Source organism: Toxorhynchites rutilus, chromosome 2 (assembly GCF_029784135.1).
Source record: "Toxorhynchites rutilus septentrionalis strain SRP chromosome 2, ASM2978413v1, whole genome shotgun sequence".
Taxonomy (NCBI): Eukaryota; Metazoa; Arthropoda; class Insecta; order Diptera; family Culicidae; genus Toxorhynchites; species Toxorhynchites rutilus.
The window spans coordinates 118,256,592-118,273,837 of record NC_073745.1 but is presented as its reverse complement, the minus strand read 5'-3'; the positions used below and the strand labels follow the sequence as shown (position 1 = coordinate 118,273,837).

Sequence of the window (17,246 nt, the reverse complement as noted above, 5' to 3'; positions counted from 1 at the left end):
GGGGTGGAAAACGGCTCGGGAGGAGTAATGGAAAAAGATAAACTTTCTGCAATGATTGACGGAAGGGGCGTGGCATACGAGTCGAGCCCACCAATCTCCGGCAAGCTAGGTTTTTGCATTCGTATGTGGGGGTTTGAAACTCACCACACGAGCAGTGCGCAATGGCGGTGCTGCGTGGTGAAAGAAAATCAGCGAGTTGTTTGATTGCAAAGTGGCATTTGACGAACAACAACCGGTTTAATCATTGCTTGTGCATCCGCTGAAGAGTTTATTATATGGCGGTGTGATAATCCAAGTCGTACCATTTTTTGGAATATCAGCAGGATATCAGTCAACTTGAAGAGTGTTACTCAATGAACAGAAAAACAAATATTGTGCAATCAACAGTGGTAAGTGATATGCAAGATATTTAATAGGATATTCAAAGGTTTTCATTGTGCCAAGTGGAAATTAGTTTCATCGACTTATCCTTAGCATCTCCTAGATTATATTTGAATGGATGTGTGTAGATCAGGGGTTCTCAAACTATTTTGGGCAAGAGACCCCTTTTCCAGACTGAAGTGATACCTTAGATCCCTATAGCTAAACTTCTTCAATCATATGAAATACTTAACAATTGAAAAACTTTGCTGTTGACTAACCCTTTAGAAAGCCGTGGAAACTAGGCAGGGAATCGACTCAAACTTCAGAGAACATAATCCTTACATGAGGAAGAACACATATTTACTTTGATAAAAAAAAACTATTCAAACAGTTGAAAAAGGGTGACAGTATAGTTGCCCCTGTCCGTTAAACCCAAAAACACTGTCGCTGCCTTGTAATCTCACTTAATTGCGCCTTTGGTTATGCATAAATTTAAACAATATTTCTAGTGCAGCGAATTTTTTTTTATATATAAAACTTATAAAGAAAATATTGAAAATTTTAATTTTTCATCAAATACACCATTTGTTTTATTGGAAAAAACTGCATGAAAATTTAAAAAAAACGCATGAAAACCGGAAACGAAACAGTGAAAATCAACTTGTTGCATTTACAACGAATTTAAACAGAATTTGCTGTCGGTGCTCTAAAATCGCGGTTTTTCTACATAAAAAAATCGCAAATTAATATCGTAAATTTCTAGCAACCTCAAAAAAATTGGAGTATTGCCAGATACCTTTAGAAGTCTTTGGGTAACCAAAATATTGAAATAACATTCCAAGTGAGGTGAAAAGAATATTATTATGTGTGACAATATAATTACCACTGTCTTTTAAAGGGTTAAGTGACCTGACATCATTTTCTCAAAAAAAAATCGACAAAGTAAATAGACATTAAATTCGGTGAATATCAAGAGTAATGCAACCAGAACTTCTGAAAGCATTGGTTGAGCTTCTGCTTAACACGTTGAGTGCCACGGTTTTATAGCGACTCTATGGAAATTTTTTAACGTATTAAGGCCATCGTTTCTTATCGTAGTGGAAGGTATTTTTGTTCGAAAGGGAATGTTTAAAAGCCTATATGCTTATATTAGTTACCTCTACTATCATATGAGGGGCTTAGAATGAAAGGAGTGTAAGTGATTTGATCGATTTCTCTACATCGACTCTCTCTTTTGGTCATAACATAGCTGCAAATACATTCCCAGCTGTATTTGACAATGTGGAAGATAGATCAGAACCTCAACTATCGAATTATATTGCAAACTTAATTTGGAACATTTTTACAGTTGATTTATTAACTAAAGAAAAAGTTGATGAAGAGAAATCGATCAAGTCACTTACACCCCTTGCATTCTAAGTCCCTCATATGTTATGCTGTCAGTCAAAAGTCGGTGTCAGTCACCGGTGACTGACGTGGCAGTCAACGTGTTAAGCTCCTCATCTGTGCAGAAAGTGAAGAACTCTTCTTGCATCGTCGACATTGGTTTCTACCATGGCTGTGATATTGTAGCGATTTATTATTCATTGAGGAATTTGTAAATTTAGGATATCCTCAATCCTTAGTAAAATCCGTCGTCGCGAAAAAAGAAAACAATAAAAATCGAACATTTATAACTTTTCGGTAACAAGTTTCCTGGAGTTATTTGAAAAAAAAAAAATAGAAAAATATTGAAACATGTTTTGGTATCTACTCTATTATTTTATCATAAACAGTCAAAAAGTATGTTAGTTAATCGTTTTGGCGGAGAAACTGCGTGAAGAAGCCAAAAGTCATTACCAACTGAATACGGATATAGTCAGTCAGATAGTCAGCTGACTATCCTCAGTTGACTATGACTATGCAGAGCCCTGGTTACGCTACGCCCAGGTAAACTAAGCATTTTGAAAATTCTTTTTCAATCACTACACTTTAGTTTTCACTTTATTCAGCTTCGTAATCACTTCGTTATCTGAGTGTATTATCATTCAAGCTCCGGTGAAGCTTCGCAAAGCGTTCTCACAATATGCACAAAGAAAACTGCACAGTAAGCATGCTTTGGCATGGATTTTGATATAGGATTACGTCTTTCATTTCTGTACGGGCGTGTGAGCTAAAAGCTTCAGAAACAAACGTCGGAGGTGCAAGGTTTTGATCGTTAATAACCAGTGTTTGGATTTCGATCAAAATCGAATGATACACAATGTGTCATGCAAGTAAACTCTCACGAACATATAACCAAATATGAGAGGATCATTCAGATACTTGTATGAATGTCAGTAATCACTTGTGTAATATTTAGTGATTAAACTGAGAGAGGAACGAAGACTGTTGATTGCATATCCGATCTGTATCAAACATCGCATACCATTTTCGAAGCCTGCATACAAGTTTGAACCGCATATATCCTAAGACAAGACCAGACAACTGGCTTCTTACTCTTCTTCGTCGTCCAAAAAGGAAGCCATGACATGAAGATGCCAGAGCTGCCAAATATTATAAAATATCGGATTTTTCAAATTTCTATTTTAAAGAATCGTAACATTTGGTTGGTGCGAATTCAATGATTATTGCATATTTTCAAATAGACAATCTCAAAAATATGCTTTAAAAGGATAAAATAAGTCTTTTAAATACCCATATCTATAATATAATCGTTTCCAAAACAAATTTGGGATTTTTTTTAGCAAATAAATCTAATCTGACAACCGTTACAGCGTTATGCAGATTCTCATTGTCTGAACCAAAACATTCTATCTTATTATATGAGCAGGAATACAACCAAAACAACGTTAGGAAGCCATTTTATTCATACAAAACGTAATTCAAAAATAAAAATGAAGTGTAAAGCCTTAAATTGTGAGCGAAGGACGGATACTCATCCTGAGTATAAATTTTATCGGTTCCCTCAAGACAAAAATATTCGGAAAGAATGGATTCGATTTTGCGTGAACAGTGAATTAGAAGTTCCATTCTTTGAAATCAAATCAAGCACAAGAATATGTAGCGTAAGTATTAAAAACTAATTCTAAAACATATCCTAATACTAGTATATATACAGGCTCATTTTGTTGATGGGAAATACAATGAAAATGGAGTTACGAAAATTCCGACCTTAGCTGCATCCGCGAATGAGGAATGGGAAGAGATACAAAGTATTGAGAACAATTATGATTTGGTTGACGTATATGAAGGAGATAAACAACTACAGGAAGAAATATTTCGTTTGAAACATCAAATTTCCAAGCTGAAAAGGTAGTGTGTCAAAAAATATGTTATTTTCTAATATTTTATATTGATGTAACCGTTAATAGAATTGTAAAACAATGGAAGAAAAAATGCGGATATCTGACCTCGAGAATTCGTGGAAAACAACCCTTGAAGAAGCTTTTCAGAGAAGATCAAATTAAGCTATTAACAGGAGAGGTTAAAAAAGTGAAACGTTGGTCCAATGAAACGATTACGGAAAATTTACAAATTCGGTTTGCATGTCAAGGTGGATACGACAAGCTTATTCAAAAAGGCTTCCCGTTCCCATCCACGAGGACTCTACTTCGCCAAATTGAAGGAGTTCGTTTCAGTCCTGGTATGTAATTATAATCATATGTCTCATCGCATGTTAATATATGAAATGATATTTTGTAGGTATTCTTGAAGATATATTCGAGCTGCTACAACATAAAGTCTCCACAATGTCGGTTGAAGAAAAGGACTGCGGATTGGTTCTAGACGAAATGAGCATAGACGAGGCAAATGAGTTTTGCCAAAATACGAAGCAGTTTGTTGGAACAACAACGCTTCCTATGTCCCAAACTTTAGCCTGTAAAGCTTTGGTATTCATGCTAGTTGGAATCGCAGCGCGCTGGAAACAGGTGGTTGCTTTCGAGTACACCGGCAACTCTATACAAAAAGAGTTTTTGAAGAATGCTGTATTGTCTGCAGTTTCAAGAGCAGAGGGAATCAGTTTGCGTGTCCATTTTATAACAACAGATTCCGGGTCCGAAAACCAGCGCATGTGGAAGGATTTGGGGATCGATATTCGTCGCAAAAATGAGACATTAAATGCTGCGATACCTCATCCAAACGCTGAGAACAGAATGCTAGAGATCATACCCGATCCCGTACACGTATTTAAAAATACAGTACATGGCTGGTTGAACAATGTCTACCTGAAAGTTCCGGATTGGTATGTTCGTGAAAAAAAGCTAACATCCAATATTGTTCATCGAGACCATTTAACCACAATCGTGAACTCCGAAATAAACAACACGTTGCGGCTTTGTCACAGACTAACGGCCTCGGATGTGTGCTTTGACAACAGAACATCTTCAATAGATAAAATGAAAGTATGCAACGCAACAAAATATTGCAACAGGACGGTGGCTGCAGCATTGAAGTTTCATGCGGAAATACGAGAATTACCGGAGCTTCTTACTACCGCATGCTTAATAGAAGACTTTGCTCGATGGTTCGAGCTTATCAATAATAGGGCAGAAGAAAAAGTATTTTGTTTGAATGATCCTATGAAATATGACGAGGATATCGCTCATCTGAAGACCATGGTGCGGTTAATGTATGATCTCCAAGTAGGACACGGACATTGGAAACCATGGCAAACAAGTGTAATCGTTTGCACGAATGCAATTGGGAGGTTGACAGATCGGCTTTTGCATGAAGGACACCCACAAATATTTACATCGCGGTTCGTCCAAGATTGTCTTGAGAGTCTTTTCTCATTGATTCGTGCAAAGCAACGACGCCCAACTCCATTGCAATTCAGCAATAACTTGAAAATTGTGACTCTTTCGCAATACATGACCGTAGTACCGAATGCTTCGTATACAGCCGATACACAACAACATCTTATTGGATTGATAGATTTGCTATCAAAGCGGCGTGAAGAATGTTCAGCCCAGAAATTGATGGACAATGAAGCAGCATCGACATCATATCGAATTTCAGCTTCATCTAATTCTAGTGATAATGTGGATGATATGAATATTGAATTCGACTATGAGTACACCGTCGATGAAGCGAAAACTTTTCTCGACAGAACAGAACAAAATTCGTTGTTCTATATAGCTGGTTTCATCATCAAAAAAATTATTCAGCGGGAAAGAACATGTCAGCAGTGTAACAAGAGATTGGTAGTCAGCAAAACACAACCTAGATTGTATCAACCGTCTCTTTTTTCATATTTGCGAGCTACAGCTTCTAACTCTCCCATCTGCATAGTGAATGATGAGACTTTTAATTTCTTCTTAGCAATGGAAATTCTATTCCGAAATATGAAATCGCATTTGGAACCTAACGAAGCTGATTTGCCGAAGAAAATGGCAGGAGAAATGTATGTTTTGCCATCCACTTTATTCCATTGTGAAAAAACAAGGAATGACATTATAAAAAAATTTATATCTTTTCGTTTAAAAAGCGGAGAAAACAAAAAAACAAGGAAACGAAAATTTGATAGCAGGAGCATGGCATGGTAGAAATAAAATATATTAGTATCAGAAACCAAATAGATTATTATTAAACTAAACTTATGTCCATTTCCATTTTAGTGTTGTCCGAAAACTCATTTTTTCCACTTTTTCCCAAAAATGACTTTTTCAAAAAATCATAACTTTTGAGCCTCTGAACCGATTCAGATGATCAATAAATCTAATTGAAGCCAATGAGGTAGATTTTTAATAGAAAAAATATTGAAAAAAATTATTGAACTTGGAAAGAGGGTTCTAGAGAGGTGTTTTTTTCGTTTTAGAGTCATTATTTTGTAAATTTAACATGTTTTAAGTCTTCGTTCAATATTCTTATGTGACTAGACAAGACCTATGCGACTAGAATCCTATCTTTCCGGTAAGTGTGATATTTTTTCAAAAAAAAAAATTGGCTTATTGGCTTCAATTTAATATGTCGATCATCTCAATCAGTTCAGTAGTTCAAATGTAATAAATTTTTGCAAAAAATTATTTTTGGATAAGAGTGGAAAAATGATTTTACGGACGACCGGTTAACTTTGAAAAGTCACTCAAAAACACAAAAAAGCCTATCTGATATCGAGATATGTTATGTAATAAATCCTCAGCTTTCAAGAAAAAACATAAAATATAAAAACATAAAAACAAAAAACATAAAAATAACAAAAAACAACTACAATCAATAGTTACGAAAACAAAATTCGATTTCTTGGCAAGCCTAATATTTTTCCAAAAAAGATTAATTGGCTTCAATTTGATATATCGATCATCTAAATCGGTTCAGTGATTCAAAAGTTATGAATTTTTAAAAAAGGCACTTTTAGGAAAAAGTTGAAAAAAATGATTTTTCGGACCACCCTAAAATAAGAAAAGGTCACCCTAACGAAAAAATAAAAAATACGGGTCTAATATTTTGCAATAAAGAAAGAAACTACCACTTTTCATGGAAATCTGAGGAGCACTATATCGGTTTGACATGAAATGGATGTATATATATATATATATATATATATATATATATATATATATATATATATATATATATATATATATATATATATATATATATATATATATATATATAAATTTTTCAATTCAATCAAAATATAGTAACAAAATAATTAGGTAAAACGTGTATACAATTCCTTCACATTTCCTCTAAACTAAGTATCGTAATATCAATTAAATTCATTTTTTTTCTAAATTCAATACAAACCCAACGTAATTTATTTTTATTGGCAACACTGGAAAAATCGACTTTGTTTACAAAATTTATCGAAATCGACCAATCAGAAATCAGAACGACTGACAGAAATTTGGTCCGTATCTGACAGAAATTTGGTCCGTAAAAGACCTCCTATTGTCTGATCTTATCTTAGGGTAATGCTAGTAAAACTATGCGGTCTATATGAATATACACATTTCAAGGGATAGAGGCGTTAAAAATGGAAAATACAATCTGACTACCCTTCCCTTAGCCTCTATCGAGCTAAATAATCATATAGTTTGCACTCTCTGAGACTTAAAAATCAGTATCTGCTACATTAGCTGAATTTGAATCTTTCGCTTTGCGTTGTCCGTACGATCCTGCTGTTTCATGATGCATGGAGAGGGCGGTATGCATATGTTAGAGGCAAAGAAGAAAATAAGCTTTCTGCACCGAAAGCGTATATGATAGCTTTGCTTGCATGCTGGTGTGCAATGAAGTGCGAGCCGATGCAGAGTTGTTTCGTTCTCTTTTGTGTCGTGATTTGCAGCACATAACAACAATAGAATACCGCTGGGGGAAATGTTTCCTGAAAGATCATATTTGAACGAACGAAAGTGATTTTTTCAATGAGTGGATCATTTGGCAAACACTGTTAATAACTCTTCGCCGGCTGAACGAAGTGGTATGATAATCACTTATACTTCAAAGATAAGATTTTCAGAATGTAGAACCTAAGTGCAAGCTTGTTATACAGTAAAATATAAGGAGCATGTTTCGATTTCAATTTGATCATTACTGCCTCCTATTAAATCGAGTATATGTGTCAAATATAGCACAAGTCAAAACGTGTCTAATACTTATGACAGACATACAGCTGTACTAGCGTTGTACTTCGAAAATTGTATGTCTGTCACCATGTACAGCGCTAGAACCATGCAAGCAACTCGGTACAATCGCTGTACCTGTACCGACCTATTTTACCGCTGTACATGGCTACAGTTGTACTGTGTGCAGCGCCATAGACGGTTAGTGGTGGGTAGCATGAACAAATCGTATCAAAACACATGGCAAACAGTCTTTTCACTGACTTTATTTTGAGTTAATAACTCAGAGCGGAAATTTGCTTGTTGTGTTTGATAGTTAAGACGCTAAATAAAAACCTTTTTCATTGAAATATGTGGTGAAAATTGGAAAAATTCTGATTGTCAGTTTGACATACGGTACAATGTACAACCAAAGTATGTCTGTCATGGTGCGATAGTACCTATACAACGCTGTACTCTTACAACGCAAGTACAGCTGTATGTCTGTCCCTGGTATAAAAGTCTTGTACATACATTATCTCGCAAGAACTTGTTCATGCTTTTTTACTTACCGGTTTTCCAATCTTGTACGAATTGATGAACATGTGTCGATGAGCCTTGTTAAGGGTTTGAAAAGTACGACAATAATATTAGGTTGAGGAAAAATAAATCCTTTATTTTCTCGATAGATGGCTGTAGTGTTCGATGTATCGTATAGTGTCGATAAAACAATTTCAAGATTATTCTCGTTGTCATGGTGACATTTGACACTAAAAAAACCTTTTTCTGTTTTTCGTTTGTTCAATTCAGTTGTGAGTTGTAGGGTGTTTACAATGGAAGTCAACGAAGACACAATTCGGTACATATTACAGTTTTTCTCTGATAAAGGTGAAAATGCAAGCCAAGCCGAATTTTTGCTGTTAAAGATGCAACTCGCACAGGCATGCCTGTCGTCGAAATTGTCGATAAAATCACAGAAAACAATCGAAATTGACCGTAGCATAGCCCAGGAGCTGAAGATCGACCAGAAAACAATTTTAAACAATATGCGTAGAGTTGAATTCACAAATATGTTCGGTGCTTGGGTGCCACACCGATTAGAACAAAAAATATGATGGATCGAATTTCTATCTGCGAAGCATTGGCCAAACGGAATGAAATCGACCCATTTCTTAAAGGGATAGTAACTGGGGATGATAAATGGGTCACATACGACAATACAACAAAACGATCGTGGTCAAAGCATGGTGAAGTAGCTCAAACGGTGAAAAATTTGGTGGGACTTGAACAGAATAATTTTTTATGATTTATTTCCATATGGCCAAACACTAAATTTAGATCTCTTTAGATCTATCAACAACTGGACTGTATGAAGCTAGCGATCGGACAGAAACGGTCAAAATTGGTCAACAGTAGAAATGCTTTGTTCCATCAGGACAACACAAGGCCCCATATGTCTATATTGACTCTCCAGAAAATCCGGGAGGTTGGTTGGGAAGTAATAAAATCTAGTCCGAACCTGTGTTAAGAAACTGAAATCAAGAGAAGATTGTGAAAATCGTTCACTATAGTTTTCGCCTATACGAACCAAAACTTCTATGAGAGAGACATTATGAAATTATCTTTAAAAAGGCAATAACATATACAACAAAACGGTGCATATTCGACTCAAATCGGACAATCCTAAATATCTCAAATAAAATTATGAATTTTTCGCAAAAATGATGGATTAGTTTTACCCCAACCTAATATATTCTACTAAAATATTAGTCATTCTCATAACAAGTTGATTCGCGTAGTACAACTTACAGAGTATCTTGAAAGTTTCAAATGAGAACTTGGGTTAATTAATAGGGGTGGATGTTTAGACCTCGTCGACTCCTGGGAAACCGAAATCGACCCCAAGGGGTCGATATCGAGGACTTTGAGAAACCCTGGTGTAGATGATGGTGAGACATAGATGTAACCGTATGGGGTACCAGAACATTTTGAAATGTTAAGTTTTCGTTGATCACAACTGATGTTCATAATAATCAAATCTCGATGACATCCGTAGAGAAGCATCCAGCATCCAACTAATGATAACTAGTGGAACATCTACATCCCGAAAGATAGTTGGCCTTAGACTTGACATTGGGTCCAAGTCTAGTTTTCGCTGAGTCCCCTTACTTCGCTATGGAGCCTATGCGATTCTCTAGATTTGCCTTTGTTGTGAGACTTGATTTATTTCCAGGCCAACGTTCGTTTTTAGTTGTAGTGTTGTGGAATTAATGTCTAAAGTAGAGCTTGAGTTTTAAGGCCTCGCATCATTCGTTTTTTTGTTGATGTTCATCTTTAGTGCATTGTTATTGTTTTTATTGTCCTTGTAAAACTTGCTCTCCATATTGTCACGAAAGATTTTTGTGTACGGCACTTTTCTTTTCGACTAGGCTTTCTTTTCTACGAGATGTTTGTTTAAAATGTTATAAATGGTTATAAAATGGAAATTTCTTTAGCGACAACAATCAAAATTAAACCGATGACTGTGGAGGCGATCTGGCGTAGTAGTAACATCCATACCTCTCACGCAGAGATCACAAGTTCAATTCTTACTCCCGACATTCTTTCAAAAATAAAAGCAAAAGTGACGAACCAGCCGAAATGTGTTGAAAGTCACTATAATAGAGAAAAAAATAATATACCGATGACTTTCGCCGAAAAATATTTTTACAGCCTGGCCGCTAACGAGTTAAATTTTAATTAATTTATTTATTTTGACTTAACGTCTTCATAACGCCTGATTTACAATCAATCTCCAATCAACTCGGTTCGTAGCTATCTCTATAGTTCTATAGTTCTTCGACATGTTTCAAACATGTCCTGTCCAACGTATCCTTCCTGCTTTGATCACTTTCTGGATACTGGGTTCACCAGTGAGATACGTGAGCTCGTGGTTCATTCTTCGTCTCCATACGCCGTCCTCCTATCCTCCCGCCGAAGATGGTTCCTAACACCCGTCGTTCAAAGACTCCGAGTGCTTGCAGGTCCTCTCCGAGTATTATCCAAGTTTCGTGCCCGTAGAGGACAACCGGTCTTATGAGCGTTTTGTACAGGGAACATTTCGCACGATTGCTAGGTCTGTTTGATCTCAAGTGTTTTTGAAGACCATAGCAGGTACGACTTCCATTGATAATGCGTCTCCGGATCGCACGGCTGATATCATTGTCAGACGTATCATTGAGTATCACTACACTACTACCCAATCGGGCCCTGTCGTGCTCGGATCTATAAGCCAATCGGAACGTCTTTCGCCTGGTTTGCTCATTTTATCTTACCTAGCTATCTGCACTTGATCCAGTATTTGAATCGCACAATACTCCAGTGGCTGTGATCACCCCATAAATAGGTTTCATCCGGTGTAATAAGCATTCCATCGGGTTTGCGACAATCTTTTAACGATACATGGCAACATTTCTTAGCGATCAGTTTTTTTTTTTTTTTATCTTCGCTTATTTTTCGTCGGCCTATTTCCGCCACTTTAGTGCCAATCACCGACATCAGGGAGGCGACTCCACCTGTTCCTACCTATCAGACTCAACAACTCATGAGCCGGGCCAACTTCTTTTACTTCCGCTCCGAAGGAAGACGTAACCAGAGATTTTTCGCCTCAGAAAATCCCAACGACGCCAGCTGGGATTGAACCCAGGCCGATCGGATTATGAGGCTGTTACGCTAACCATACAACCACTGGCGCCGTCAGCGATCAGTTGTAGCTGTGAAAAACGAGTAAACAGCTTTAATAATGTCACACACTATAAATTGTTAGCCAAATCATGTAATCCTCATAAGCCCAAAGAGTTGTCTACAAACCCCATGGATACGGCTTTTTTGTTCTGCTTTCTCAACAAAAACTGAATTCCTTGATTTGATCCTGATATGGTTGGTGCGGTCGATAGACTGCGAACGGGTTTTCATGAAAATTAAACCCTGAACTTCCAGTTGTTGAAGGATGTCGTTATTCAGATCTTCAGTTTTTTCCACCCAAAACGAAAAAAACTACGAGTGGGTTATATATGTGATATAACCGCATGGTTAACGTAGGCATACCATTGTCATGGTAATCATTTGTTTGAAGTTGCATCTAAATCAATTCTCAATAAATGGATGAATGGATATTATGTTTTCCCTTGCAATTGTCTAGCCTATTCTTGAATGGCGTTAACGTTTCCTGTGGAACTTTTGCTGCTCAACGTATGCATTAACTAGCGTCATTTATTAATGCTTAGTTGAGATTCCTTAGGCCAAATAACACGCCTTGAGTGTATACCGAGGGGCAAGCTCTAGAATACGCGTGACCACAGTGCAAGTCGAAGGAAATTTCATTGACGAAAAATCCCGCGGCAAGAACGGGAATCGATCCCGAACACCCGGCATGATAATGTGAGACGCTAACCACTCGGCCACGGGTGCACCTTGTCTAGCGTTCTGTTCAAATATATACGAAATAATATTCTTTCGTTTGAGATCTCTTTTCATGTTCGACACTCAAATCATCAAGACAAGCTTATGCAATCCTCCGTACATTCGAAATATTTTTTCCGTGATATAAAAAATCATCAAGGGAACACCTAGTTAAATGCCCAAATGTGTGCGAAAAAATATTCTACACCTTGGGTGCATTCACAAGCAAACGATTTTGCATGTCCGTTCATCACGGCAGTAAAAGAAAAAAACTCACAGAGGTTCGCCAGCCGACGCATCATGCATCAACCGCAGACCAACCCGGGGCGGACCGCCGCCTCCACCCCTCCCCCTACACTACGCCACTGTTTCTAGGGTATATTTTTGAATGTCTAAACTTCATAAATATGAAGAATTTTTTTTTCGTTTTTCAAATTTCTAGACTAAGATACTGCCTTAAGAGGATGAATAAAAAATTAAATTCTTCTTTCATATTCAAAACACTATATGGTGCTATAACTTCGTGGATCACCATTTGAAAACCCCTGGACTAATATATTCATGAACTAGTAACCTTGCGTGTACCCCGCGGATCGCAGGAAGGACCCTACTGGGTTAGAACACCTGATTGTGAAAACTGAAGCCTTGGATGAATAAGTAGGCTTTCTCATTACAAACAACAGATTATTTCTGTCAATCTAAAACATAGATTATTATACGTCATCTCGTTAATATAAATTGAAAGAATCACAAAATGGAAATTTTCGCCAAGAACGAGCTTCTCCGCGATGTCAACATTTATCACACTGTGTACTATCCAACCGAAGTGATGTTATATTTCGAGAAACATCACATATTCGAGATCATGTATGTAAGTAGAACGTGGTCATGCAAACATATTTGGCACTTAATAACGACTTATGACTTCCAGGACTTAATGATTCTGTTGGATAGGAAACGCCCGGACGACATTTCAGCATTCATCGCGGGTAATATTGAAAAAATTGCCAGTAAATATAGGAAGATTAATATACTAGTCAAATGCCCGCCGGATCTTGGTGAGCAAGTTGAGAAATGTACCGTTCTTCGAATCATCACATATTTATTTATCGTTTGCAGAGCTTGAAAAGTTTCTAAAAATCTGCTACCGAGTCCACCGGTCACCGGTGATACGAGTGAAGCATCCCAAATCGCGAAGACGTTTGGAAAATCTTCAAGCTCAGCTGAAAAGGTTTCGATTGGAGAATAAAAATTTACTGTTCATCGGTATGTGGCTGATCAAAAAGACTCAATATTAAGCTTATATATGGCAAATATCCACTAGGGAAAGATAAGAACGCATTTGAAACAGTTGTTACGAAACAATTCAACATCCGCGGATATGTTGAGATGCGTGGAGATGGACAAAATTCGACCAAAACAATACTTCCCGCTGTTATTGATTTGAAAAATAGCTTCAAATTACTCGAACGCACACCAAATCACCCCCACGTTAAGTATATCGAACGAATTGCTTTTATTGGTAGACCCGGGCCCGGAAAACGGCGCCAAGCGCAATTATTGGCGAATCGCTTGGATCTTGTTTATGGTTGGTGTTTTGGTTCAATTTTTTTTTTTCAAGTACTAATTACATTATCGTTTTTCAATTGAAAAGTTTCAGTTAAAGAATTGATTGACCGAGCGAGAAGCGATGATAATCTTTTCAAGAAGTCACTCGAACTTGGGCTTGATGATAATGTGCATACACCCGAGCTGATAGCGACCATCGTACAGAAACGGCTACTCGAACCCGACTGTTTGCGTTTTGGGTGGGCTATGGTGGATTTCCCTAACACTGCTGAGGACGTGGAAAATCTTTTCAGTTTATTGATCGTTCCGCAAAAGTATAGCTTGTTATATTAACATAGCATTTTTCGTCATCGTAATGTGATGACCTGTTTTCCAGAATCCTTCATGTACACACTAACGAAAGACTTTGCCGGAGAAGAATAGTCGGATGTAAGCATATTGAACGGAACAAAGAAGGTTATCAGTCCGAGGCTAAATTTAAGGAAGCAGTCCTTGCAGCAGAAGTATGTGTGATCTGTGAATGTGTAGCAAAAAAAGCAATAATTAAGTGATCATTTTCAGTTCGACTTTTATGATATGCACAAGGCCGAAATGCTAGCAACATTGAAGAGAAAAGATTGTATCATGATAGACGTCAATGGGAATTACGCTACGGCTGAAGTACATGGATATATTTTGGAGAAATTACATATAATGGAGTAATTTAATCGAAAAGAACTATGGAGGAGCAATGAATGACGAAATTACAAACAAATTTCTTCAAAAAATCTTTGAGTGTGCCAAACACCCAACCATGTTGTTTTATTTTTAAAGTTGTTTTTTTCCTATTTTATAGTTTAGGCGTTTCTGAAACATTTCTCAAAGGAAAATATCAGAGACACAAACCATAACAAAATAATTCTCTGAAGGTATGCAACAAGCAAACCAAACAACTCGAAAAACTCAGACAGTTGTACCGATAGCTATCACTCGGTCGATGGGCCCTATTATAGAAATCGAATCGAGGATTCAATACAATCACTATCACTATCACACCGAATAGAATCTTGAATTATAGAAATCGAGGAAAACAGCTCGATTCGTTACTCTGCTCGAATATCAGTGGCGGTGCTGAAATATTTTGAAACGAGTTTGAAATGTTTCACAAAGCACTATAGAAAGGATCCCAAATTTTTTTTTGAGACATCTACTATGAAAATTATAAATCTATATTTCCAAAAGTGTGAATATGTTTATGTTTTGGAGAAAACTGATATTCCCTCAACGAATGAAGCTTAATAGGCGTAATGCATGCATGGATGTGTAATAAAAACGACATCATGGAACAATTTGCTTTACAAAAAATATAGGGCCCTATTATAGAAATCGAATCGAGGATTCGATACAATCACTATCACTATCACACCGAGTAAAATCTGGAATTATAGAAATCGAGGAAAACTGCTCGATTCGTTAGCAAGCTCGAATGTCAGCGGTTGTGATGGAATATTTTGAAACAATCTTGAAATGTTTCACGAAGCACTATAGAAAGGATGCCAAATCTTTTTTTGAGGTATCTGCTATGAAAATGTATTTCCAAAAGTGTTAATATGCTTATGTTTTGGAGAAAACTGATATTCCCTCAACGAATGAAGCTTAATAGGCATAATGCATGCATGGATGTGTAATAAAAACGATATCATGGAACAATTTGCTTTACAAAAATATAATTATTAGAAAATGAATCTTTTCATTTATTTTCACAACAGCAATCTATGTAATTCCGTAAGGAGTCACACATAAATTCCTCTTTTTTAAGGAAAACATTTTTTTTATGTAATTCTCTTTTAGTGTCGATTTCTTGTTGTAGCGGCGTCAATAGCATTATTGTATTGGGTCACCACCTTTGGCCCTGAATTCTCGCTTGTTGTGTGCTAGTGTTTATTTACTTTTCACCTCATGTCAATCCAAATCTGTAATTTAAAAAATTATAGGAGGTTGTGTCCAAGATACGACCGCATTGTTGACGTAGAACTACGCTGTTATTTTATATAAGTCGCTTGCTTATACCTTCGGATATTATTCTATAATGCTGTGAAATTTTAGAAACAACTGATTGATGATTCATTCTTGCCCTCGCAAAACAATCATATGTCGCAATTTATTTCATGTCAATGCATTGAAAATTTACCTCGAAGGCTATTCCGGTGGCCTTTTTCGAAATTGACATAGACTCGGCTACAGTCGATTATATACATGCACCATTATTCCATATCTCATAACTACATCAATATATCTTTGGCACCGCATGTGAACAACAACAATGACAACACTTGCAAGCAGAGTTGCAAAATCTCACACTTTACTGACATATTGAATGAAGATATTGAGACAACATCAAAATCAACCACCAATTCCCCTGCAGTTCATGACAAATGAACCAAACTTAATTCCATGCAACCGACACTCCGTCACGTGGAACATTTGGTTTTTGCATTATTCCCCACACTCATTCGTTCCACTGTCTCACTGAGAATTTACGCCCGAAATTTTCATACGCATCTTCGATCAGCTGACAGTGGAAGGGAACAAAATTCCATACAAGGAAATATCATCTCACTGACACCGCGTCAGACGTTTAAACGCGTGTTCGTGTGTTTCCTAGGCGCGTGAAAATTTTTCCTAGTATGTTTCTAGCCCCGGTCCCATTTTTGTGCCGCTTATTGCACACACATCGATGGGCAACGGCACATTTGAGTGTTGAGTTTATGGGTGTATGACCAACGAAAATTTCACCAGGACGCAATGAAAGGTGATATTTTCGGCTTGAGCATTCACTGACATCGAGAATGAACTGATATTTCTGTTGATGGAACGAAAACTATATCAAAACAAACGAGATGGTGAGCCAGCGGTCATAGGCACAGCGGCACCGCGATAGAAAGAAGTGAAGAATGTCGGTGGAGATATTTTGCACTGATAAAAATTGCTTTTCGATTTCAACATGTTCTTTCGAAATTTTGCATCCTTGCTTGCAAGTATTAAATATCATGCTACATGTTATTTAGTATTGCCTCAAAGGAATCGCACCTCTAGATATCGTTCGTACAAACTAAGCGTAAACCAAGCGCCAAACAAGCGTTCACCATAGCATGCATACAGAGCTGTACATTGGTGGCTTGAAACTACTAGCAATATAAACATATCTCATCATTTTGCGCTATTCTCAAAAGAAACGCTTCTTTTAATATTACTGGCCTCGTAAAGAGTTGCATTACATTCTTATGCTCGAGATAAGCGCAGCTGTCTCTCTTAGTGGAGGAAGTTTTGCTACTGGCAAGCAAAACCTAATCACATACAAAATTC

At 37.0% G+C, this 17,246-nt stretch overlaps 1 protein-coding gene across 3 annotated transcripts; it reads left to right on the top strand.

The window, feature by feature from the left end:
• The first annotated feature begins 232 nt into the window (after positions 1 to 232).
• On the top strand, positions 233 to 15,623 carry LOC129771209 (uncharacterized). 3 transcript variants are annotated; one of them, XM_055774627.1, is made up of 8 exons: positions 233 to 389; positions 12,903 to 13,203; positions 13,264 to 13,390; positions 13,452 to 13,598; positions 13,657 to 13,920; positions 13,987 to 14,215; positions 14,278 to 14,404; positions 14,463 to 15,620. In XM_055774627.1, exons 2-8 carry the CDS (start codon positions 13,087 to 13,089, stop codon positions 14,601 to 14,603), a joined length of 1,152 nt encoding a protein of 383 aa, XP_055630602.1. In that variant the 5' UTR covers positions 233 to 389; positions 12,903 to 13,086; the 3' UTR covers positions 14,604 to 15,620. The 3 variants fall into 3 exon arrangements, with proteins under 3 accessions (XP_055630602.1, XP_055630603.1, XP_055630604.1); XM_055774628.1 differs by having other exon boundaries at positions 14,278 to 14,408; positions 14,463 to 14,607; XM_055774629.1 differs by lacking the exon at positions 233 to 389 and having other exon boundaries at positions 13,091 to 13,199; positions 14,463 to 15,623.
• Positions 15,624 to 17,246: the final 1,623 nt, after the last annotated feature.